This window comes from Bufo bufo, chromosome 1 (genome assembly GCF_905171765.1).
Source record: "Bufo bufo chromosome 1, aBufBuf1.1, whole genome shotgun sequence".
Taxonomy (NCBI): Eukaryota; Metazoa; Chordata; class Amphibia; order Anura; family Bufonidae; genus Bufo; species Bufo bufo.
The window spans coordinates 760,349,632-760,377,151 of record NC_053389.1 but is presented as its reverse complement, the minus strand read 5'-3'; the positions used below and the strand labels follow the sequence as shown (position 1 = coordinate 760,377,151).

At 44.2% G+C, this 27,520-nt stretch overlaps 1 protein-coding gene across 1 annotated transcript; it reads left to right on the top strand.

Annotated features, from left to right (window-relative positions):
- The first annotated feature begins 22,182 nt into the window (after positions 1-22,182).
- Positions 22,183-24,835, top strand: LOC120986199 (interleukin-1 beta-like). Its single transcript, XM_040414612.1, has 7 exons — positions 22,183-22,310; positions 22,408-22,456; positions 22,885-22,933; positions 23,229-23,445; positions 23,767-23,946; positions 24,052-24,191; positions 24,363-24,835. The coding sequence occupies exons 2-7, from the start codon at positions 22,413-22,415 to the stop codon at positions 24,573-24,575; spliced, it is 843 nt and encodes a 280-aa protein (XP_040270546.1). The 5' UTR covers positions 22,183-22,310; positions 22,408-22,412; the 3' UTR covers positions 24,576-24,835.
- The last annotated feature ends 2,685 nt before the right edge of the window (positions 24,836-27,520 follow it).

The following is a 27,520-nucleotide window of genomic DNA, read 5'->3' as shown; positions in this document are numbered from 1 at the left end:
CTTCATGCAATAAGTAGCAATTTCCTAATATAATGTGTCTATTGGAATCAGAGTAAGCAGAAGCAATAATGTAATAAAGCAAGGGAACCATAAACGATAGCGTAAAATTCCAATAATAGAGTATTTTTGGGGATTACTGTGTAGGTCATTTTGTAATGTAAAGCACATTCCTCTGATTAAGCTGGCTTGGATTTACCATACGGTATGTTGAACGTATGGTCTTACAGGGCTGCCATATTGAACTCTAATATTCTGCTCTGTGTCCTGGAATGTCCCAGAATTCCCCCGATTGTGTCCTACGTGCTGGTTAAGGAGCTTCTTGAAAAACCCAGATATGAGAAGTAAACAAATTTCACATCTTGACTTCAAACTTCCACTTTTTTGGGTCAGATCTGATTACATTTAAGGGGTTATTCCACTAAAAGTATTGTTATGCAATGAATAGCGAACTAAAAATAAATATTATAATATACTAGAGATGAGTGAATCAATTTTGAACTAAACTGATTCATTACGAATTTCACAAAAATTCTGCTGCCAAATGAATCCGAAGTTTTGCAATTCACTTTGCATTAATCACGCAAAAATGACTCCAGCACCATTTTACTGTGAAAATTGGCAGGGAAAATGACAGAATGTAAAAAGATGGAGGACAGACAACCTGTCAGCCAGTCGGGGACAGGATTCTAATGGTCTTTTTGCTGAGAACACACTGGAAAGCAACTGTGTGCAACTTCAGGCCTAAGAGCATGTGTCTTGGCTGTGTCTAATAAAAAAAAAATATTACAAATCAAGTTGTAATAGGAAGAGTATAGGTATATAATTAGGTAAATTTATCAGGGAAAGCAATTTAAAAATTTGCAACTAATTCAACTAAATGCAGCAACCTTATTTTTTTCTGTAAATGGACAGCCAGGCAGCCTTTTTTTTTAAAATCTCACGTTTCTACAGTTCGTAAGTTATGGCTTATTGCCAGCACCTCCAGCATAAATAGCAATAAATTCTGCTGCAAACGCTGAGCAATTGCCCTTTTTTTTCTACAAACCATAGTATCTATATAACAAAAGCATTTATATACCATTTAACGCATTGTGTTGTGTCAAGATACCTGCAGTTTTAGTGAACACATTGTTCTGCAATAACAACATTTACATTAGGGATCGACCGATTATCGGCAGCACCGATATTATCGGCCGATATTTACGACTTTGTACATTATCGGTATCGGCATCTAACCTTGCCAATATACCGATAATGTGTATAAAGCGAATACTAGTGAGCGCTTCCATTATGGTGCCGGGAGCGGGGAAGAAGCGCAGCAAGCGCTTCCGATACTGACCCTCCCTGGTCTCCTTTCATGGGGCCAGCGCTGCACTGTCCTGACCCCGTACAGCGTCACGACGTAGTGCGTGCACTATGACCTGAGACTGCACTCTGTCAGGTGACAGTGCAGCGCGGGCCGGAGAACACAGAGTAGCGAGACGCCAGACCTGGAGATGAAGCGGAGCCGCGCCACAGGAGAGGTGAGGAGTTTTTTATTTTATTCTGATAGGGGTTAATAAATGTCTGATCTGAGGTCTGATAGGGGTTAATAAAGGTCTGATCTGAGGTCTGATAGGGGTTAATAAAGGTCTGATAGAGGTTAATAAAGGGCTGATATTAGGTCTGATAGGGGTTAATAAAGTCTGTGAGGAGGGGGGGATGGTGTGGAAATTGGCATTTGGCACTAGTATATTATAAATGTAAATTATAAATTGACTACCAACTAAGGGCTTTATTAATTTATAATTTACATTTATAATATACTAGTGCCAAATGCAAATCTCCACCACCTCAGTGACTACCAACTAATATAATATATATTATGAGATATAAAATATCGGCATAAATTATCGGCTATCAGCCTGAAAGTTCACAGATTATCGGTATAAGCTCTGAAATATCAATATCGGTCGATCCCTAATTTACATGAAATGTGACAATGTCTTTAGTAAAGTAATGGAGGAGTGGGGGTTATATCTCGCTCAAATTGCTCAGATGGTTGAGATAAAAAGGAATCCAGAAGGCTGTATGGTTTCAGCAAAGTATAGTTTGCTGGAACTGGTTAATTCAGAATTTATTTATGGGTTATATTTTTTTGGAATGATAGGTAGGATTGGTAGAGGGACCTACCATCCCACCCCACCCCACTCAAGTACAGCTATTGCCCCTAACCTAAGGTGTTCCCACGTGTAGTTGCTGGGATTGTTACTGGGGAATAAATTAAGGCCTCAGACTGTCAATCAGTGCCAGACCCTTGAAGCTGGTAGACCTGTCTCCTGTAAAACGCCTGATCTGCATGGGATTTTCACCTAGAAACCAGGACTTTAATTTACTGTTTATGTGTTATTTTGGTGCCATGCCTTCTCCACAAGTACTTGTATAACTTACAAAATAAACTGACTTTTAAGACTGCTGAACCCAGTAATGTGTGTCATTGCCGGCCATGTTCACACATCCCTACAACCAAATAACCGTTGACACATTGTATTGCAACAAGATATCCACAGTTTTAGTGAACACATTGTGCTGCAATAACAACATTTAACGCATGTTAACACATTTTATTGTGTCAAGATATCTGCAGTTTTAGTGAACATGCTACAGCATTTATTTACTAGTTTTATTCTACATGTAGAATTAGGCTACTTTCACACTAGCATTTTAGTTTTCCGTTATTGCTGAACTGTCCGCAAAAAAACGGATCCGCATTTTTGCAGACAGCATACGGCCGTCTGAATGAGCCCTAAGAATGTGAGTAGTAGCAGAAGCAGCAAGTCGCAATATTACTGAGGACAAAGGGGAGGATACTGTGGACTGGATGGCTCACTGCTTCTCTGCAGGTGATGTGGATGTAACTTCTCACACTATGCCTTGGAGCCAGAGGCCACAGCATTCCTCCTGCTCCTCGCAGCCCCAGAAAAACCTTTCAGTTGCATCACCTCTGTCTTCACTGCCTTCTTCTAGTGAGCTCCTTCTTTTTTACTACGAAGAGGCAACACAACCTCACATGTTATGGAAGACACTCAGACCATGCTATTCTGATTGTTGTGATAGCGATCTATCCCTTGTAAGACCTCTATGTCTGGCCTGTATAAGCAGATATAATCACTGCGGACAATCCTCATCAGATAGCTGAACTCACAAATACCGTGTTCATCCACAAAGTTGCTTTATTCTGTACATCAGACACCAGGATACAGCAGAATGAATGGATCTCAGTATTATGCGGTCAAAAGATGGTACTTTCTTTAGCGTACCATGAAGAATACATGTGTCCCTGTTACATGTGGCCTGTTAGCTGCATCCATGATACAGGAAGTGCTGTACGCCAGAAGAAGGGTGGAGCATTGCAAACAAAGGAAATGAGTCATAGATCTCAGGGAAGGGAACATGGAAAAACAAGTGCATTACCAAAAAAAAAGGCCACTAGATGGCAGCATATAACTAACCATAGAAATATCCATAAGAGATAGTTCAAAGAATAAACTATATAAATTCCCATCTACATTAATGTAAATATTAACTGTGTAACAGCATATATGCACTTCTGGGCAGGTGAATAGGAACAGCGCCAGAACTGGCCCCGTTTTCTCTGTACCGTCTTGTCCAGCCTCCACTGTCAGATAGGGTTTTCAGTGTGGTAGGTGGCATCATCACACCCAAACAAAGTTGTCCTCCTCCAGTGACAAAACATCAGATTTGTCAAAATGAAGATGCATGGATCAGTGAGGACTGTCACAAACTTCTGGTTCAAGCTGATGAGTAGATCTGCCGTTGCTGATGGTGGCCATTTAATGCCAGCCACTGCTGCAGTCTGCCTACTTACCATCATGGTCTGTACTGTATGGCTGCTGCCGCTGCAGCTGTCACACTTTCTACTGCAACAACCACTACCCATATACTGCTGCCACTATTACTACTAATACCTTGAAAATCCGCACACATATCTACTGCCTTGACTGTTATTTGCTGTGCTGCTACTGCTGCCACTACTATTGCTGTCGCTATTACCACTACACACCTTGTATTTTCCACATTGCATTGTTCTGATGCTGTTCCCAAAAATAAGGGAGTTTTTCAAGGCTTGTTCATAACAAGCCACTGTTTCTTCCAATACTATGATTTGGATGTATTAAACCAGCAGGTGTCTGCCCCCATTATGGCATAATTTTTGGATACTTGTGCAGATCAAGCCACTGTTTCTTCTTACATTAACATTTCTGTGAGTATAAACAGGGGCAGGCATCTGCCACTCTTAAGATATAATTTTTGGACCTCTTGTTTAGAACAAGCCATTATTTTTTACCAACAACACAGTTTGTGTTTAAATAGCATCTGCTCCCTAATTTCAAGAACTTTGCTCATCTCTATTAGTGATGAGCGGCAGAGGCTATATTCAAATTCGCGATATTTCCCGAATATTTGGGCAAATATTCGTCATATATTCGCGAATTCGAGATTATTTTCTTGATTGCAAAAAAATCAGCAATGTAATATTTGCGTAATGCGCGCGAAATACAGGCGTGGGTCACTTTTGCTACTTTTCCAAGCTGCTAGAAATTTCATGAGCGCAAATCAGCACTAATGATGCGAATATTTTGGCGCAGGTCTGCATGTATGTATGGACAGCAGAACCTATCACACTACCTAACACACTGCACTGCAACAGCTACACTATATCAGTATATAACCTACACTAACTATCTCCCACTAACTATCTGTATTATATATATAAGCTAACTATCTAATGTAATTGCACAGCAAAGCACAGAGCACAGCAATGACACTGCTCTCTCTCAGAACTCCATAAAACTACAGAAAATGGCTGCTGGGGAGGTTCTTATATAGTAAGGGGTAGGCAACTTTCCTATTGGTTTCTAGGGATGTTGCTAAGCTCAGACAAAAACATTGCAGCCTCCTCATTGGCTCACAAGCAAGAAGGAAGGTTACTGATGAAAAAAAAATCTTGAATATTTAAAATTATGAATACTGTATATATCACTATATTCTAAATATTCGCAAATTCTCGAAGTGCCAATATTCGCGATTAATATTCGCGATTCGAATATCCGTGATCAACACTAATCTCTATAATATACTGCAATAAAAAATATGGTTAGGTTTTTTATGTACATTAGATTTCCCTCTCTGGTAGCGCCTCCTACAGTTTATCCTTCTTGTCCAGTTCTCCAGCATTTAGAGGTGGACTAACATGCTCAGTTGCTCCCTGGCTCTCTCCTCTCAGTGCTGGTGTAGTGATCTCATAGTAAAGCAGGTGAAGCGGCCAAGACACCTTTCAGTCATTCATACCTACTTCTAAATTGGTAATTTAGACAGTGGAGAAGAAATTTTGGGGGAATTACATACCATATGTATCTCTGAACCTATATGTGAGGGATTGTTTTCTATGCAGGGGAGGAAGGGGTTAACAAGAGCTAATTACAATGTATTCAGGGAAATACAGGAGTTTGTCTCATATGAGCTGTTGCCCACCCACAGAAAGGTAAGAAAATCCTCAAGATAAGTAGAGGAGTAAAAAAAAATAACTGTTTTAAACTCATGCGACAAACCTTTTGATAATGTACTCATCTGATCTCAGCCTAATCTACTGCATGATATACAAGCAGAATTTATTATTTACAAGCAGCACCATATTGATATTTAATGGAGCTCATTTTCCTCATACACTCTGTTTACAGATTCTATTCAGATCAACGGGGCTGTAAAACAAGTAAATATGGACCCAGGGGAAGAGGTTGCAGGAACTGTGAACTGGAACCTGCCATATTCTGGACCACTAATGGTCTGTTTTGTGCCCCAGATTAAAGGCTCCATACAGGTAGGCGAACAATCTGCCAAACCCACCAATTTCCAGAAGGGTTGGCAGATCCAGTTGACTATTCCCCAACAGATGATGTTGGGTGGAATAATTAGGCATGTTGGATCCATTTGTTCTTAGCGGAGATGCCATCAGAGATGTCTGGCAGCAGTTTATTTCCCTCCTCTACGCATCGACTGCATACAGGCATCTGATTATTGGTCAAATTGGCTGGCTCTGGTGTTACCGACTGTCCATCTAATGTGTATGGAGTTGCATCAGCTTTTCCCCAATGGCAGGTGTTGGTGGAAAGACGGATCAGGCTGTTGGATTTCAACATTCCCAGTCCTTCTAGAGGTGCTTATTCACCTCTACCCATACTCTCGGATATTGAAGACAAGAGACCGTGTAAACAAAGATGACTTTTCACAGACATTTTTATAAGACTGTTTGCATTTCATGTGGGTGATTATTCTATTGCAGGTATCTCTTTGATGGATGAAATGCAGGATCATGATGGTATCCGAGTATGTCTGGACAGGGTATAACACTTTCTACATTATACCTTAGACATGTTCCTACAGAGATGCCATCCACCAGGAGAGGTCCATTGATTCATGAATTTCTGTACAGATCTTAGCCCTTTTACTCACCATGCCAAGCACCATACCTAATCAAACCACAACATTTCAGCTTTTCTAGTGCATTTCATTAGTGGTATACCAGGTCTGAATGAGCAGTTCATAGAAGATACAGCACATGTTCCTGACACGATAATATTCATTTATTGCCTGCCCAACCCCTAGATGTGATAACACAATAACTCATTTCCTTGTAGTGTGTGATTTCTCAACTCGGATCCTGGACAACCCCTTTATTAGCACTAGTCCCCACAGTTTTCTGCACAACGGACCAGTTTCATGACAATGTTTTCACGACCAGGGGGAAGGGGGAATCATGCACATAACAAAACCCAATAAAGTGTATTCCCTCCCTGTAACTGTCACAGCTTCTAACAGAAGATACATTTTTTGGCAGATGAAAGATAGAACTGAGCATGTGCAACCACCTCTGGGATTTAACTGAGATGGATCGAGACATAAGGAAAAGAACAAACAGCTGGTGGCACTATACAGGTACATTTTATGAAATAATGTAGTGGCTCTACAATAAAAATTCCATCTAGTTACAAAGGTATTTAGATCCAGGTGCTGGTTTCAAATACGTATAATATTTTATTTAGGACAACCCCCTTTAAGGATGATCATACACTTTTGGCTAATGTTAGCCAATGTTGAACTCATCAATTTTGACCAACAGCTATTAATTTATTTCATGGAGATACTCTCTCTCATTGCAAAAGAAAATGAAACCAGAAGTACTTGTTACTCAACGTGTTCACGGTGATGATTAATACATGGCAGACATCTAAGTGGTGATACTGCAACACAACTTCAAGTTCAGCAAGACAGGACGGCATGGTGGCCCAAACTATTGACAGCCTTTAACACATTCAGGGATACTCCATCATATCCATCTACGATACTTTAAAATACTGAAGAAATCCTCCAGGTAGGAATCACGAAGACATCACCTCCATGGTCCAGACCCTCTTTACACTCATTGTCCTTGATGCATTCATTTCTATGGAGCCATGCACACATTTTCTTTTCTTTTTTGGGAAGGGACCATGGGTCCTATTCCTGTATGTATCTGCAGATGAGAATAGCCCTTTCTATTGATAGGAGTCTGTGGACTAAAATACAGACATGGCCTTGTGCACTGGACCTCACAATTCTGCTTTTGTCTTACGTTTGCTGGCCATAAAACACACTTAGGCTTGTTTCACACGTCATGCTATTCCGGCTGGGAACAGCCTGTCGGATCCGTCCCTGTAGGGCGTTGCTGGCATTCTGTCCGGCCCCATTCATTATAACGGGGCCGGCGGAGATCCAGTCACAACCCTAAATATGCTGAGGAGCAGACGGATAAATACTGCTGCGTGGCCGGACCAGCCTGCCAAATCTGTTTCACGCAAGTGTAAAACAGGCTTTAATCTACACTTACATCTGTGTTGGGAGATATAGTCAAAGCCTGTAGGATGGTAGTTCCGTCACTTGAACACCAAGAATTGTGCAGCATGCAGCCTATTCCTGACTTCAAAAGGTAGGAAAACTTGTCAGAATACTTTTGGACCCCATAATAAATCAATGTGGGCTTGCTGGGCCTCATCCTGATCAGTCATGTTCCCACGTCTTCGTGGTTTTATTAATGTCATTGCATTGCTGTTTTGGTTTGTCTTTGCAATCTCCCTGTGGGCAGGCTCTGATGTGATCAGGTCCTACCTTCTCCTTATGGAGGCAGCCATTTTACATACGTGCGTTGTGCAGTCCACATGGTCTGCTGAACCCTCGCCAAAAATATTTTTTTTACCCACTGTCTTGTGCATAATTACAAGGATTTAGCCTAGAATAAACCTCATCTGGATTCTTCATACATACCTGATCAGTAGAGTTGACTTGGCTGACAAGATTTCAGGAGTGGTTAGCTCTCTTTAATACAGGCAAGCATAGCCACACTGTCTCATGAACTTCGTCACTAGAGATGAGCGAAGTTTTTAAAAATTCGATTCGGCTGCTTCACCGAATTTGACATAAAAATTCGCTTTGCGACTAATTACTTTGTCTCGAAGTGAATTTTATAGTAATTAGCGGGTGCAATGACAGGGAGCTGTGATAGCGCCGCTCCCCATCATTGTACCCCTCAGATGCCGCGTTCATACATGATCGCGGCATCTGAGAGTAAAAACAGTGTAAAACAAAAAAATATATATTAAATCATACTTACTGCCACCATTTTCTCGCGACAGGCTGGCCATCTTGCTTGAAGATCTGGCGCAAAATGCCCATGATAATATTGTCACTCCGGCTGGCATGGTGACGTAATACGGTACCATGCACAGGATTTCGGCCCGAGATCTTCAATCAAGATGGCTGCGGCTGGTCCAAATGGAGGAGGTAAGTATAATATTTTAGCTTAAATCAATTTGCTACCACAAAGCACAAGGAAATTCAGCTTTGCGGCAAATCGAATTTACCATGAAATTCGTATCGAATTCCACTCGTTACCTGCTGCCTAGTTATTGAGTCAGGACAGGATCCACTGTTTTATGGATCAAGCACCAAGTCGTGGCTTCTGTTATGAAAGAAAGTCATGACGCACAACAATATTGTGAGGCATTATAAGCCATGCCCCAAGACCCACCCTCCAAGTGCCCTGAAACGCCCCTTTAATTCACATTAGTATAAACCCTGCTCATTTGGTGGTCCTGGTCATGGGACTGCCCCCAAGAAAACTGTGACCGTGGGCAAGCTTGACAGAGAAGCAAGATTTTTGTTGGCCGATTCCATGGTTTACCAGAAGTTCTACTCGATATGTGCAATAATGCTGGATCTTAACAAAAGCCTAGCGTTCAGTCATCCATGGGTTGTGTCCTGAAAAGACACCAGAGTTGAGTTACAGCAGCCTTTAAATATTATTTTTTGGCGCACACTGCCTAAGTAATCATAATAGGAACTCCCAGTTTCTATTTACATACAATACATAGAAAAAAATATATAACCTGCAAATATATAACCTGTATTAAGGAAGTCAAACAGAATATATTGCAACAGGCTAGACACACCCCAGGGATCACAAACAACGGATGTAGTGAAATTTATCCACTTGCGCAGATTATTTGGGCGGAGAGCCAACGTGTAATAGGGTGTAATAACCACACTAAGTTGTCTTATTGCATCATAAAAATAATATCTGAGGACTTATCTCTCTTATACACCCTGTGGGGTTTTGCTCTGGTAGACAGGCTAGCGGACGCAGTATAGAGGCAATCACAAAGTCTTTAGCTTAAACAGTTCGGTGTTTATTCACACATAAGGAAAAACAAAATGACCGTTCACAGTCTCAGTGTTTGTTCACACCATGCAATGTCCATAGAACAAAATCTTCACCTGGTTAGCAGTTTTCCACCCGCAGTCCACAGCAGGCTTTAGGGGCCTGTTTCCTAGCATGCGGCTCTCAGGCCTTTAGCACGGCACAAATTCACAGGTCCCAAAACACAGAGACTCCCCAGCTTCTCTGTCAGATGGAAGATAAACCACACCCAGCTGAGATTGCTGGCTGGGTTTTGTATAGGCCAAAAAAAACGCCGGCCTGGAGCGTGGGGAGCAGCCACCCACCCAGCACTTTGGCTACTCCCAGTAAGAGCCGGCCCGGATCAGCTTTACAGCCATACTAACAACAAACAGTGTCAGTCAGCAATAGCTGCCGCTGACACTTAAAACTACCGGCTCTTACCTCACTGAGGCCAGGAATCTCGGTGACACATACCTACCATCAATGACGGCTTCTTGCGCCTTCCTACAACCCACATTTTTTTTATGTTTAATGGGGTAGTTGCACTTCAGAAAGTGGCTTTTATGATTTAGAGAAAGTTAATACAAGGCACTTACTAATGTATTGTGATTATCCATATTGCTTCCTTTGCTGGCTGGATTAATTTTTCCATCACATTATACACTGCTTGTTTCCATGGTTACGACCACCCTGCAATCCATCAGTGGTGGTCGTGCTTGCACACTGTAGGAAAAAGCATCAGCCTCTCTGATGGCCTGGACTGTGGGAGCGCACATAGGCTAGTGCTAGTGTTATAGCTGCAGACAAGCAGTGATCTACAGCGGCTGACTGTTTCACCTACTGGTAAGTCATGACACTTAACATCTCCGATGCAGTGGTAAATTGAGACCATGGCATCTGAGCGGTGAAACCACAGGTGCCCTGCGCTCTCGGGAAAGCAGCTCCCCTGCGCCAAAATCAAGGGAGACCTTTGGTAGTTATGGCTGCCTCGGGCCCTCTGAAGGATGAATCTTCCATAGACTGCAATGTTATATCATATTCGTTGTTTTTTTTTCCAATTCCTTCCCATTTGGATTTTTTCCCCAATTTCCCACCACATAGCATGCAATATTCAATAATGCCATTAGAAAGTACAACTTATCCTGCAAAAAATAAGCCCTCCTACGGCTATGTGAACAGAAAAAAAAAACGTTATGGTCCTGGGAAGGCAGGGAGTAAAAAATGAGAACAAAAAATCTCAGGGTCAGGAAGCGGTTAATATAGTGCCACCGCACTGTAAGTGAACACTGACACCATACTGAGACTGAATACGACAGCATACAAGCGGTATGCAACACACTGCCGACTGGACACATTGTAACAGCGGCTGCTGTAAACCACTGTTCCACTGCTTACTGACGTGATCCCGAGCTCCGTGTTCAGTGGTGATTTGTGGCCGATGCTTCCTATTCACCGCTGCAGTCCTGGGCTCTAGCTGTGTAGGTACTGTTGTTCTGGAATCCACTCCACAGTTTCCTTTCAGCCACAGTATGCTTGCTGCTTCTTTCCTATAAGAGCTGCATAGCCACTGACTGAAAAAATATGAGACTTCTACTGTAGACTCTGTTATAGCTGTTATAGCCAGTGTACATCTATATACATGACAGATGCCCCAACACACCCAGTACTGCTATATCTCTATATGACAGCTGCCCCAGCACACCCAGCACTGCTATATCTCTATATGACAGCTGCCACAGCACACTTAGCCCTGCTATATCTCTATATGACGGCTGCCCCAGCACACCCAGCTCTGCTACATCTATACACATAACAGCTGCCCCAGCACACCCAGCTCTTCTACATCTATACACATGACAGCTGCCCAGCGCACTCAGCTCTGCTATATCTCTATATATGATAGCTGTTCCCGCACACCCAGCTCTGCTACATCTATACACATGACAGCTTCCCCAGCACACCCAGCTCTGCTACATCTATACACATGACAGCTGCCCCAGCGCACTCAGCTCTGCTATATCTCTATATATGATAGCTTCGCCAGCGCACTCAGCTCTACTATATCTCTATATATGATAGCTGCCCCAGCACACCCAGCTCTGCTACATCTAATACACATGACAGCTGCCCCAGCACACTCAGCTCTACTATATCTCTATATATGACAGCTGCCCCAGCACACCCAGCTCTGGTACATCTATTCACATGACAGCTGCCCCAGCACACTCATCTCTGCTATATCTCTATATATCTATCTACTGTATAGTAATACTTAGAGATATATAGATATAGCAGAGCTGAGTGTGCAGGGGCAGCTGTCATGTGTATAGATGTAGCAGAGCTGGGTGTGCTGGGGCAGCTGTCATATATAGAGATATAGTAGAGCTGAGTGTGCTGGGGCAGCCTTCATGTGTATTAGATGTAGCAGAGCTGGGTGTGCTGGGGCAGCTATCATATATAGAGATAGAGCAGAGCTGAGTGTGCTGGGGCAGCTGTCATGTGTATAGATGTAGCAGAGCTGGGTGTGCTTGGGCAGCTGTTATGTGTATAGATGTAGCAGAGCTGGGTGTGCTGGGGCAGCTATCATATATAGAGATATAGCAGAGCTGAGTGCGCTCGGGCAGCTGTCATGTGTATGGATGAAGCATAGCTGGGTGTGCTGGGGCAGCTATCATAGAGATATAGCAGAGCTGAGTGCGCTGGGGCAGCTGTCATGTGTATGGATGTACACTAGCTATCAAAGCTATAAACGAGTCTACAGTAGAAGTCTCATATTTTTTCAGTCAGTGGCTATGCAGCTCTTATAGCTTGCCTCTGATACAGAAGGTTGTGGGTTCGAGTCCCAGCAGAAACTTTTCTAAAATACACAAGCACTGACTCCATATATGGTCATACAGCGCGGGACACAGGCCAGAAGAGACTGCATCGCATCGCTGACATGAAGGTAAGTAGAAGTGTTTTATTTTTATTTTTTTAAATACCAGACTGTTACTGCCACATGGAGGGAGCGGGAGGCACTTGATACTGGTACATGGGGGGGGGGGGTTGGCACCTGATACTGGCACATGGGGGGGGGGGAGAGGCACTATGATGCTGGCACATGGGGGGGTTGGCACTATGATACTTGCACATGGCGGGACAGGAGAGAGGCACTTGATACTGGCACATGGGGGGGAGATGGCACTATGATACTGGCACATAAGGGGGGGGCGATGGCACTATGAATGATTCTGGCACATATGGGGGGGTGGGAAGGAGAGAGGCATTTAATACTGGCACATTGGGGAGGGACATGACACTATGATACTGGCACATGGGGAGGAGATGGCACTATGATACTGGGTGGGCGACATCATGGCAATCTGTATGGAGGGGCTGATGGCAGTGCCATCATGGGGGCACTGGGGGACATGGCATGGAGGGGCTGCTGATCTGATGGCACTGGGTGAGTGGGGGACATGGTGGATGGCATAGGAGGCACTGAGAAAGGGGGACATTTTTATAAAGCAATACGTTATTTTAAGAAGGTTTTTCTTATTAGATTACTCGATTAATCTTAAAAAATAATCGATAGAATACTCAATTACTTAAATAATCGTTTACTGCAGCCCTATTTTCAACTTCATCACAAGGTTTGGACTTTATTTATTTCTCCATGCCCTATTTCAACTACCGTTTATTTGTCTGCTTCGGACGACAACGCCTGGGGTCCAGCGTATCCAGGTAAGAGCACCATGACACGTGCATAAAACATTAAGAGACATTGTAGGCCACCCTATGCCACTCAGCCATTCCTACACCCGGGTACCATCTACTACATCAGTAAAAATGTGCCCTGTGCCCTTGTTGCTTCACTGCAACTGGGGTCACGAAGGATGTCATGATGCAGTTCATGCAAAATGTTGCTGCTCGTCTGGATGCCTTCTCTTCTCCAGCTACTGCAGGGTCACCAGTCGCTGCTACCTCTGCAATACCCACACTGGTGAATCCGGATTTGTGTGCTGCTGGTGTGCAACCCCCTCTGCTATCCCGCTATGGTGGAGATCCAAAGATCTGTCGTGGATTCCGGAATTAGTGCCTGACCCACTTTGAGTTGCATGGGCAGAAGTTTCCCACTGAGTGGTCCAAGGTTGGCTTCATTGTGTCCCTGCTGTCTGATGAGGCCCTTGCTTAGGCAAATCCTATTTGGGAACATGGAGACTCAGAGACCACTAATCTGCAGACTTTTCTGGCTACCATCCAGCTGGTCTTTGAAGAGCCCGACCGCATGTCCTCCGCTGCATCAGCTCTGCTGCGTCTATGACAGGGTTCCTCATCTGTGGGTCAGTACCCCATCCAGTTTTGTACCTTGGCTGCCGAACTTGCATGGAACAATGATGCTCAACTGGCGGTGTTCTAGGAGGGCCTTATTGACCGGATAAAGGATGAATTAGCTGGTCGCTACCGTCTGTCTGCTCTGAATGACCTGATCACCTTGGCCACAAGGATATATATGCGTTTCAGGGAATGTTCTAAAGAGGTTGCATGCACCAGAAGACCACCTCGTTTGGCTCCATCCTTCCAGAGGCCGGTTCTTCCTCTAGGGTTCACCCCATCTGAAGAGCCCATGCAAATAGAGAGCCTTCGATTGACCAGGAACGTTTACGCCGCAAAGCAGAGAACCTGTGTCTGTATTGTGGAGGCAAGGCCCACTTTGTGCGTAATTGTCCACAGAAGCCAGGAAACGCCAATGTCTAGGATCAGTTGGAGAGGTGGTCCTAGACAAGGAGAAGTCCTCTACGAAACTTTCAGTTACGGTGACTCTCTCTCACAAGGAAGTCACACTGTCTGTACCTGCATTCTTGGACTCTGGGTCAGACGGTAACTTCATTCAGCAAGCTCTGATCCATCGGTACCGGCCCTACCATCCATATAAAAAAGGCCTCTGTCTGTGGCTTCCGTAAATGGGCTGCCACTTCCTGAATCTGTGCTTTCTGTTACTATGCCCCTTAAGTTGCAAATAGGGGTTCTGCATTCAGAGATGATGTCCTTCTATGTGCTGCCAGCATATGTGAATCCGGTTATCCTTGGTGTTCCCTGTCTGCGTCAGCACACTCCAGTTGTGGACTGGCACTCCGGTCAGATTCTGCGTTGGGGATCATCCTGTCAGTCCACCTGCTTATTGGAGGTCCGACCTGCTTCCTCGCCTACTATACCTGTAGACCTTTCTGGACTTCCGCAGCAGTATGCCAGTTTTGCGAATGTCTTCAGTAAGAAAGAGGTCGAGACCCTGTCTCCTCATCGTCCATATTATTGTCTGATTGACCTTCTGCCTTGTGCTACTCCTCCTCGTGGTCGAGTCTACCCACTCTCACTTCCCGAGACCCAAGTGATGTCTGATTACATCAAGGAGAATCTCAAGAGGAGGTTTATCCAGAAATCTACTTCACTAGTCGTGGCGGGTTCTTCTTTGTGCAGAAAAAAGATGGATCCCTACGGCCCTGTATCGACTATCGAGGTCTGAATAAGGTCACAGTCAAGAATCGATACCGTCTTCTGCTAAACTCCAAACTCTTTGACAGAAACCGGGGAGTCATCACAAAATTGGACCTGCGCGGCGCATACAACCTGCGAAAGGGCAATGAGTGGAAGACTGCTTTCAACACTCGTGATGGACACTACGAGTATCTCGTCATGCCCTTCGGTCTGTGCAAAGCTCCCGCAGTATTCCAGGAGTATTTGTTCTATGTCTGCATAATAGTGTACCTGGATGATATACTGGTTTATTCTCCAGATTTAACTACTCACCGGAAGCATGTAAGTTTAGTTTTACAGCGGTTGAGAGAGAATAGACTTTATGCCAAACTCGAGAAATGCATCTTTGAAAAATCTACCGTACCTCGGATACATCATCTCGGATGCCGAATTGCAGATGGATCCTGAAAAACTGAATGCAGTAATTGACTGGCCCCGCCCACAGGGTCTTCCTGCTATACAGCGCTTCCTAGGATTTGCTAATTTCTATTGTCAGTTCATCCCAAATTTTTCATCTCTTACATCTCCGATCTTCGCTCTTACTAAGAAAGGGGTTAATGCTAAAGACTGGACTCCTGAGGCGGAGGCCATCTTCGTCCAATTAATGAGGTCCTTTGCTTCTGCACCTGTTCTGCCTCATCCAGATGTCTCCCACCAATTCTTTTTAGAAGTGGACGCCTCCTCCATAGGGGCCAGTGCTGTTTAACTACAGAAAGGTTCCAAGGGCAAGATGTTTACACGTGGATTCGCCTCCAAGCTCTCCTCCCCTGCTGAAAGGAATTACTGTATAGGAGACAGCGAGCTTCTGGCCATAAAACTTGCCTTGGAGGAGTGGCGTTATCTATTGGAGGGGGCCCAGCATCCAGTAATAATCTTCACAGACCACAAGAACCTTACATATCTGCAGACGGCCCAATGTCTGAACCCTCGCCAAGCCAGAAGGCCACTCTTCTTTTCCCGTTTTGATTTTGAGCTTCACTTTCGCCCGGCCGAGAAGAACATTAAGGCGGATGCTCCGTCTCAGTCATTTGACTTATCCGACCAGCAGGAGGAGCCCCAGTACATTGTAGATCCTGTGGGTGATTCAGTCAGCACAACCCTGCAGAGTGTGCTTGGCGTGCATGCTGCACCTGCATTCCCTGGACTTTGTGTGGCTGTCATGGCCCATAAACAGGTAGGAACTAGTCTTAGGGACCACTTGATAGAGGCGACCTTGACGTGGTGAGTGGCTTATTACGCTTTGGCCAAAATGTACACCAATGCCTCATCCAGCATAGAGGCAGGGCAGAATGCTGGTTGCAGAGTGCTATTGCATTTGTATTTTGCGTTTGTATATGTATTTCGCCATAGCGATGTGCACCTGCATACAGGGTTGTGCTGACTGAATCACCCACATTTTTTCTTTGTAGTATATATTGGAGGCGTGGCGATCTCCATGCAGTCATGCACACCTGACCAGTCAATCTGTCCTGGAGGCTGGTTTTAAAGTCAGTATAAAACTGAGTCTGCTTATATAGCACCTACCAGTAGCCATTTGGCTCCAGGAGAAGTATATAGTGGGCTCAGCGTGCATGTTGGTACTTGCATCCCTGGATCCGATGAAAGCTGTAATGGCACCGGATGGGGTTAAAAGCAGAGTGTGCTTGGCGTGCATGCTGCACCTGCATTCCCTGGACTTTGTGTGGCTGTCATGGCCCATAAACAGGTAGGAACTAGTGTTAGGGACCACTCCATAGAGGCGACTTTGACGTGGTGATTGGCTTATTACGCTTTGGCCAAAATGTACACCAATGCCTCATCCAGCATAGAGGCAGGGCAGAATGCTGGTTGCAGAGTGCTATTGCATTTGTATTTTGCGTTTGTACATTGTAGATGCTGCTTGCTTGATCACAGTGGCTCCTGTTCTGGTAAAAGACATCCCTCCCGGGAAGACATTCATGCCATCTGCCAAGAGAAAACGTATTCTATCTTGGGGGCACAACTCCAAAGTGGCTTGTCACCCAGGGATCCGCAAGACCACAGAAATTTTGTCTCGCCACTACTGGTGGCCTGCACTGTCTAAAGATGTGCATAATTATGTGACTGCTTGCACCGTCTGTGCTCAGAATAAAGTCTCCCGGATCAAACCACCCGGGCTGTTGTTACCTCTTCCTGTTCCTGATGCCCCACGGAAACACATTGCAATGGACTTTGTTACAGATCTGACCTCTTCTGCCGGATGTACAGCTATTTGGGTGGTCGTGGACCGCTTCTGCAAGATGGCGCACTTCGTTTCTTTGGCTGGACTGCCCTCGGCTGCTGAACTTGCTAAACTGTTTGTGAGACACATATTCCGCTTGCATGGTCTACCTTTGCATATTGTTTCCGATGGCGGAGTCCAGTTTACCTCTAAGCTCTGGAGAGCTCTTTGCTGGCTGCTCGAAATTTAGCTGGACTTCTCTTCCGGTTATCTTCGCCAGACCAATGGGCAAGTGGAGCGGGTCAATCAAATATTAGAAAACTATCTCTGGCATTTTGTTTCAGCTCAGCACGCCAACTGGGTACAGTTGCTACCTTGGGCTGAATTCTCCTATAACCACTCTAGTAAGTCTACTGGATCCTCTCCATTCTTTGTCATTTATGGACAACACCCTCGTACTCCTCTCCCTATTCCTACATCTTTGGGGTACCAGCTGTGGATTCCTCTTGTAGTTTTTTTTTTAAGATTTGGCATGACACCAAGGATGGCATCAACAAAGCGATGACCCGCATGAAAGCAAATGGAGCCAAGAGAAGAACAAAACCACCTCAGTTCTCGTCTGGAGATAAGGTATAGCTCTCTTCTAAAAACATCTGCTTAAGGGTCCCCAGTTTTAAGTTTGCTCCTAAGTTCCTTGGACCCTTTGAAGTATTGAGGAAGATCAACGAAGTGACATATAAGTTACGTCTGCCTCTCTCTCTCTCTGCGTATTCCTAATGCCTTCCACGTGTCCTTACTAAAACCAGTAGTCCTTAATCGCTTCTCGACGGCTCCGTCTACTCCAACTCCGGTATCTGAAAATTCTGATGAGATATTTGAGGTCAAAGACACCCTGGACATCAAGCGTGGCAAGAAGACCTACTATCTTGTGGACTGGAAGGGACTTGATCCTGAGGAGAGGTCTAGAGAACCAGAGAAGAACATTCATGCTCCGAGCTTGATAAAAAGGTATCTGCCTCATTGTGGACTCAAAAAGAGGGGGTGTAAAGGGGAGGTACTGTAACAGCGGCTGCTGTGCGACGTTGTTCCCCTGCTTACCGCCGCGGTCCCGGGCGCGGTGTTCAGTGGTGATCTGTGGCCGGTGCTTCCCATTCACTGCTGCAGTCCTGGGCTCTGGCTGTGTAGGGGATCCTGGGATCCGCTCCACAGTTTCCTCTCAGCCCTGGCGGGCTCACTTCCTGGGCTTTATGGGTTAGGTCATGTGACCTCGCTGACAAATCCTGGCCCTCCTGCGCATATATAAGTGGCCTCAGCGTCAAGGTCCTTGTGTCCTGCTAAGGTTCTTGATTTCCGCTTGTGTTCCTGACTCGTACCTGTATTTCTGGACTCTGCTACCTGTTAGATCCCTGCCTGCTTGCCCTGACTCTCCTTTTGCCGACCTGGATTGTCTTACCTGTACCTGTGCCACCTGCCCTGACCTTTTGCCTGTCCAACTTTGCCTTTGCCTCATCCTTCGGTCCTGCACTGTTGCTCCTGGTTACGACTCAGCCTGCCGACAACACCTGCATCTCTGGTACCTTTCTCAAGTACCTTCTGGTCTGCCTGGATCAGCTGCCTCGTGTGCCTATCCTCCTCAAGAGGTAGCGATCTGGTGTTCCCCTCGAGAAAGTCTATCCCCACCATCAGGGGTACTGTGAAGAACGAGGGGTTCACTTAGACAATGTCCTTAGAGGAGGTAGGATACGTGGCACAGTGGGTTCACACCCGCTGGTTCGTGACACACATCAATAAAATACTGGTCAGATACAGTCACAACAAACATTTGAAGTCAGTGACTCACATTTCTGATAGGAGTCGTTTAATTTCCCAGTCCCCTCCATCTGGCCCAGACCATAGTGACAATAACTTCAGCATGCCTCTGCAGAGTTTAACTCACAGACATCTTTTGCTCCATGCACGCCCAGCGTATCCTTATCTTCTACACAAACCCAAATTCTCCAGCTCCCTTTAAGAGTGCTGCCCTGCTGCTTCCCCTAATAATGTGTCTGCTGTGCTCCAGTGCCCCCCAGTTCTGCACACCAGTAGAAGACAGTGCCTCGCAGTGTCTAGAGACATACTGTCACGAGGGTATCAACAGCCACGTCTGACTCCGTTATACCCGGGGTCAGGAAGTCGCAGCGGGTGGCTGCGCGCTCTATATCTAAAGATCACGTTATTTCTTAGTGATTGTTTTCTGTGTTTGCCTTGCTATCCTTTTTGTCTCTCTCAGGGATCCGTAGCTTCTCCTCCTCAGCTGTTTCTTGTCTGCCACTCCCTACCTCCTTATATTCTCCCCTCACACTTCTCTAGTTGCCAGTTATAGAGCTTCCTGCCTGGACATCTATACTGACCCACTGGAGTGGTTAATCCTGGTTGTCGTTCCTGTGTGCTACCCTCCGGATCCCTGTTGGGCTTATTGTTGTCTCCTGTTGTCGCCCACCTGGGAATATATGTTGAGTCTGTGTTGTCTGTCCTCCCCTTGGTGTTTTCCCTTAGAGTTCGTGGTGCGGACTAGTGTTCCCATCGCCCTGTTCACTACCTAGGGCTCAGCTCAGGGAAAGCCAGGGCTTTAGGCACGTGATCGGCGTACGGGTGAGGAACCCGTCTAGGGACGTCAGGGCAGCCAGGTGCCAGCCGCCAGGTGAGTCAGGGGTCACCATCTTCCCTCTCACTTGGGCAGGGCCTTCCTCGTTCCCTCCCTCTGTGTCACGTATGTGATAGCCACGCCGACCGTGATACATACACACAGTGCCCCATTTATAGTTCCTCATGATAAATTGCTCAGTACCCCACAATAAATAGTGCCATACAAATAGTATATACCACTACTCCTCCAGTACCTAGACCAATACATGGCCCTGCTTCTAAAATCTCATTACTACTCTTCCCTTTACTTCTTAGGCACCATGATGCACGTGACATAAAAAGTACAAGAGGTCATTTCATACAGTGGAGTGAAATCTCTGGAAAGTCCCAGTAAAAGTCTCTTTGCACTGGCGCTGACACTGTGAAATATATACACATATACAGTACAATTATGACAATCCTGCACCCACTGAACTGTTGGGGTGCTAGATTAGTGGAAAATTCTGAACTAACAGGCGACGCACATGATATATTACATTTACCAGGAGCAAAATTTAGGGTCTAGCTCATGCATATAATATTAAGGGCCTCATACCCTTATCTATTTCATTGGGGCTAAGGGGAAAGTGGCAAAGGATATATAATGCACTGTACACCTTTACTACATACATATAACAATGCACTGACATCCAGACCTATGCGTTCTTGTATAAACAGTAGTCTGCAAATGGTATCCCGACCCAGAAAGCCCTGTAGGTCAAGAGATGTAGTCAAAACCTACTTCACTATGCATACTTTGCTGCTCTCCTTCTGAGTCCTGGTGAACTCATTGCCAAAGAAACAACCTAGCCAGCCAGAATATGCCAGTTTAACATGTAATTGCCATATTATTCTATATCTGGATTATTCTTGTTACTTCTGGATTAACTGGACTTCTGGACCAATGGGTGGTAGATTAGTGGAATGAGTACAGAAGAGCAACTCACCTGTAGACAGCTGTCTTGAGGGTTCATGCTCCTTGTCAGTCCTGCCAGGCTACTGATTGGCTCAAAAAAATGCATTCGGTGGGTGGGGACAGTTCAGGTTTGCATTGAAGAGACTTATCCGGTATATGGAGACGTATTCTCAGGCAATGGTCCATGGGATAGGGATGGGGGGAGTTCAGGTTTGCATTGAAGAGACTCAGCCGGTATATGGAGATGTATTTTCAGGCAATGGTCCATGGGGGAGGGAGGATTCAGGTTTGCATTGAAGAGACCCAGCCGGTATATGGAGACATATATTTAGGCAATGGTCCATGGGGGGAAAAAATGGAGGTTCAGGTTTGCATTGAAGAGACTCAGACAGTATATGGAGATGTATTTTCAGGCAATGGTCCATGGGGGGGGGGGGGGGGGGGAATGGGGAGGGTCAGGTTTGCATTCAAGATACTCAGCCGGTATATGGAGACATATTTTCAGGCAATGGTCCATGAGAGAGGGAGGATTCAGGTTTGCATTGAAGAGACTCAGCCGGTATATAGAGATGTATTTTCAGGCAATGGTCCATGGGGGTGGTGGTGGGAGGTTTCAGGTTTGTATTGAAGAGACTCAGCCGGTATATAGAGATGTATTTTCAGACAATGGTCATTGGGGGTGGTGGTGGTGGTGGTGGGTTTCAGGTTTGCATTGAAGAGACTCAGCTGGTATATGGAGACGTGTTTTCAGGCAATGGTCCATAGGAAAAGTATACGAATCTCATCACACCCTACCAGTACCCTGATCTCTATTGACCAGAGGGAAAAGAGCCCACAACGCAGCTGTCTACAGTTTTTTTTTTTAAAGTCTCTGGTTTGGCTGACATGAGTTACTTTGCATACATGTTTCCCATGGAGCTTTAGCTGCCGAGTCTCCTCAATGAGAGCAAGTACCTGCCCGGATTGTATACGTTTTAACTCTGACACTAAGAAAATTCCACTGGCATGCTAAAATATTTTAAATGCCCCGGAGCTAATATTGTACATGCAGGGAAGAAAAGATCAAAGACTACACTGACTGAAAAGCGGAAACAAGGGAAAAAACCCTGTATTGCGTAAGACCCGAACTTCTTGCTTCTCTATAAAATGAGCCTACAGGCTGCAGACAGATCACAAGCTAAGTGCACACAGACACGACAGCATCTCCTCTGCCAGGGCACCACAACACCTCTAGGACGTGCTGCTTTTACTTAAGACAGAAGGTATTTCATGAATTTCTATTCTAGACATATTGCTTAGGATATGGACACTTTCAGGCATTGACTGCATTTTTTGACATATCATATCTTATTTCTACAGACATAATGGCGATGGTTCCAGAATTAAATGAAATCTCAATGGAGTACAGGTAATACTTTACAAAGACCTATGCTTATGTTTTGTACTATGGCAGATGTAACTCCTACTACTGTGGAGCTGTGGGTCTCCCGTGTGCTGCCTCCATACAGAGATATAACAGGGATATTCTCCCCTAAGAGTGATAATTATTATTGAGAACATCCCCATAATATGGCATCTGAGGTCATGATGTTCTTAAAGATTTTTTTTTTACATGGAATAGTTTTAAAAAATAATCTAAAATCCATCATTTTTATACAATGATGCAATAAAAATGTAAAAAGTTATATAGAGATTTATGATGTAGATTTTCCTGTACTATACAATATACATATATAGAGTGTGTTTTATTAGAAGCCGTGGGCTGCAGAATAATTAGGTCCACTGCAATAGTATTTTATTGCCTCATGTACTGAATATCATTTTCTTTTGTTTTAGTGAACATGTTGAAGAATTTTACACTGATACCTTCCCCGTCCACAAGAAGGTAAATTATATTTAATTTGGTATATATTTTGATTGGATAGATAGAAAGATTTACTGTACTGTAATCACAGATTGCTGTGATCAGGCTGGAACTCACAGCATTACAGATCACTATCATGCTGCGAGTTCAAGTCAGAGGGGCAATGTTCAATCCGGGAAATTCGACCATCACACGGAGAGCCTTCTTGGACTGAATATGCATATGGGAAAAAAGCCTTGATTGGGCATCAGATGGTTAAGAACTTTTCCAAAAACAAACTGGAAACATGACTAAAATTCCAATTTTTATTTCACAGACCAATAAGCACTTACAGTGGGAACACTATGAGGAGTGTCGGTCAACTTACCTTTCTGGAGTAAAGTCTGGGATAGGAAAACCAGAAAAACCCATGTCCTCTTTCAGGAAAGCCATAATGCTTGTGGTTATTGTGGAAAAGCTGAAAGGAAAAACAGGAATCGACAAGCAGAGCTTTTTCAGTGATGATGACCTGCTGAATCACATCTTTGTAGAGGGTAAGATCATTGAAAATGGCTAAATAACAGCACCACCCTAATGTTCTCATCCATTGCCAATAGATGTATCCTTTATTCAGGACACCCCATGCAAAATTTGATGATTTTCTAAATTTTATTTTAATATTATATAGTAAGCTACTTTGTATAATAATATATATAAATGTTAATCATTATGCATTAAGTCCACAACCCCAACTCTGATAAAATATGATCAAATTTCTCGACGGCCAGGCTGTAATTCTTATCTCAGAGAGAGATGTAGTCAATATGCCCGTGTGTTAGCTACCGATTAAATGTCCAACTTTTTTCTTTTTACAGAAGACATTACGTACAAAAAAATTGAAACTGAAGAGGCACCTAAAACTCAGTTTCTATACAACAAGACGACAGTGCACATTATCCGAGACTACAAGCAGAAGTGTTTGGAGTTGCAAAAATCTCAAGGCAATGCTCGTCTTGTGGCCTTATTTTTGCAAGGAGAGAACATTGCGCAAGAAGGTAATCCTTCACAGACAGCTATTCATTCTATATTCTAGATTTTTTATTGTATGTGTTACCTTAATACGGGGAGATAAATAATTAACACTACGTCTTTCCTTGCAGCAAAAATAACAGTGGACACCTACTACACTCCGAAGCCTGATATACAGAAACGTCCAGTCACATTGGGGATTGCAGGCCGCCAACTCTATTTATGCTGCACTGTGGAAGAAGGGATGAATGATCCAGTCCTGTGCCTGAAGGTGAGTTGTGATATGACCAGTTGTGTGATATGACCACAAAAAATATGGCCTGGGGAGCGGGGCTCGTTATGAAGTTTCCCTTTATGGACTTCTACATTGTTTTTGGCTAATTAGTGAATCTGTTCTTTTCCTTAAAGTTCAGCTAAACTTAGTTTTTTGTCTATCCTTTAGGAAGTGGCCAATATTAAAGAAAAACGAAACGATGACTTGTTACCCTTCATCTTTTACAAGAAATTAAGCAGCAATCGGTACAACTCCTTCGAATCAGCGGCCTTCCCTGGCTTTTATATCAGCACCTCTCAGAGAGAGCATGAGCAAGTGCAACTGATGCCGGAAAACGATCAAATCTTCCTGCGAGATTTCATAATGAATCCACATTTTTAATTTGTGGTCCAGCCAATTCTATGTATGTACTATGTACAGGGCGAAATCATTTGAATCTGTTCAAAACATACTTCCGAACACTTCAAGAACAAAACTGTCGGACAGTTGTAAACCAAAATGGCAGAAATATCCATTTGAATGGAGATTTTGCACACACCCCGCCTAGGTGGCTAGGTTTAAGTGTGGTTCAAGAGTCCGATGAAAAACAGTACTGATTGCATGTATGTAAGAAGCATCGGAGGTCCTCCACAGAAGTAACAGAGTCAGGCCGAGTTCACACGAACGTGTGTGACCCGTGCCCGTGCTGCGGCCCGCAAATTGCACGATCGCCGGCCGTAGGTCAGCCGCATCGGATCGCGGACACATTCACTTTAATGGGTCCGCGATCTGCCCGTTCCGCAAAAAGATAGGACATGTTCTATCTTTTTGCGGAACGGAAGTACGGGACGCAACCCCACGGAAGCACTGCGTAGTGCTTCCAAGGGGTCCCGTTCCGTGCGGCCGTACCGCAATTCCAGATTTGCGGACCCATTGAAGTAAATGGGTCCGCATCCGTGATGCGGAATGCACACGGAACTGTAGCCGTGTATTGCGGGCCGCAATACGGCCACGGATCACACACGTTCGTGTGAACTAGGCCTCAACAAGCACTTTAACAAAGTTTATGTTCTCAGTCAGAGGACAAAAAAAAGTAACTCCCTGAAGAGTTCATGTTATTTATGCCTATCTATATAATATTAAGTATTGCTTTATATTATGTAACAGCTTATTATTTTTTACTGTTTTGTATTTTGTCTATAACTTGTAAATTATATTTTTTTTTATAAAAAATACAGTTTTTATGCTATCTCAGGACAAATGAATAAAAACAAACATTCATAAAAATGTGTATTATGATTATTTTACAATGCGAATATATAAACATGCTAAATTATCGCACTTTTTAAAGGGGTTGTCCCACAATGTTAAAACTCTTTTACTCACGTATGTGGGGAAACTTTCTACCCTTTCGATGGGTGGGCAGCGGTTCATCAAGCACCTGTATCTCCCAGGATGCATTGCAATCAGCTCTTCTTAACCCCTTCCTACTCTGCATAGAAAATCGCCCCTCATATAGAGCCCCAGAGATACATATAGTATGTAATGCCACCACAATCGCCTTCTCCACTGTCTAGAGATATAGCTATAGATTTTTATGAAATGGGGATGATTGAATCCAAGGTGTCTCGGCCGCTTCACCTGCTTCTCTATGAGATCACTACACCAGAAGTGACCTGAGCATGTTAGTTCACCTTTGAATGTAGAAGGTGGACCAGAAGGATAAACAGCAGGGGGGCGCTACCAGAGAGAAAAATGTAATGTACATAAAACCTTAAAGTGAATGTGTCCCTAATGCCCTAATAATAGTTTTTGTAATATATTTTATTAATATATTTTGTGTTTTTATTCCTCCCTAAAGTGCACCTTTCCCTATGCGCTTAAAATCCACTTCTCTGTACAATGCTGACAGCTCAGCGGTGTACAGAGTACGGACTGTACACTTTATGAATGGGGCCGCAGCGCAGTGAGTACAGACAGGAGCGCATATTGCTGCTCCCGCCCGTGCCTCCCGGTCATTTACTAACTCCTGGCATAGAACATGGGTACCCTGTAACCCTGTGCTATGCCAGGATTAGCTGAGTGGAGCAGCTCCTGCCTTCTTCGCTAACCTCAGAGCTGACATGCAGGACTCTTAGCTTAGCGGAGCAGGCAGAAGCAGGAGCCGCTCAGCTAATCCTGGCACAGCACAGGGTTACAGGGTACCCATGTGCTATGCCAGGAGTTAGTAATCCTCCGGGGGGGGGGGGGGGGGACGGTCAGTAGCAACAATGTGCGCTCCTGCCCGTATTCACTGCGCTGCGGCCCCATTGATGAAGTGTACAGTCAGCAGTGTACAAAGAAGTGGATTTTAAGCGCTTTCCCCGTGCGCTTTATGGAGGAAAAAGTGGAATAAAAACACAAAATACATTAATAAACTATATTACAAAAACTATTATTAGGGACACGTTGACAATAAAAAAATCACACAAAAGTTTAGTAACTCTTTAAAATATTTTTATTGCATGCATATTACATGGTCAGGTTTCGTGATGCAGTTTTGGAAGCCAAAAATCAGGAGTGGATCATAAAAGGGGAAACGTATAAAGAACAGATACAACTCCTTTTTTTGAATCGACCCCAATTCCAAAACTGCATCACAAAACCTGACCGTGTTTCTGTGGCCTAATACTTCATTTGTGTATGTCACGCACATGCTGAAAAGTGATTTAAATGCCACCATCTTGGATGAAAAAACATCCAAGTTGTTTGGACACTGAAAACCCCACCACGAGCACCCAGAGCCGTGACAATATGGATTTGAAAGTAGATAGTCCTCCAGCAGCAAAGATTCAAAAAGATTTTTTTTTAATCGGCCTCACAGGGCTAAGGGTACTTTCACACTAGCGTTAGAGGAATCCGGATACCATTTGTTTCCGGATTCGGATGACAAATTAGAAAGTTTAGTGACAACCCTGAGTACAATAGGAAGAAGATTAACCTGCAACAGACTATTGAAAAATTCACTGCTCAATTGAAAGAAAAGAAACACTCTCTATTCAATAGAGATATCAAAGACTTCAAGGAGGGTAGAGTGTTTGGCTATAATTCCAAGAAAACATCCCCACTTGAGATTGATACGGAACTTTCATCTTTCTGAGTGTGAAACAGACAGTGAACACAACGCAGGGACAGGTAAAGGGGCAACTCATAATCAGAGAAGACCCTCTAGGGGTAGAAGCCGCAGGAATCGAGGAAGAAGGGGGGGCAGCAATAGAGGTGCTTTTTTAGAGAGCACTCCCCCAGTATCAGAATATTTCCTGCAGAACATCACTTTCATATAAAGAAGAGCTGAAGGACATTTTGTG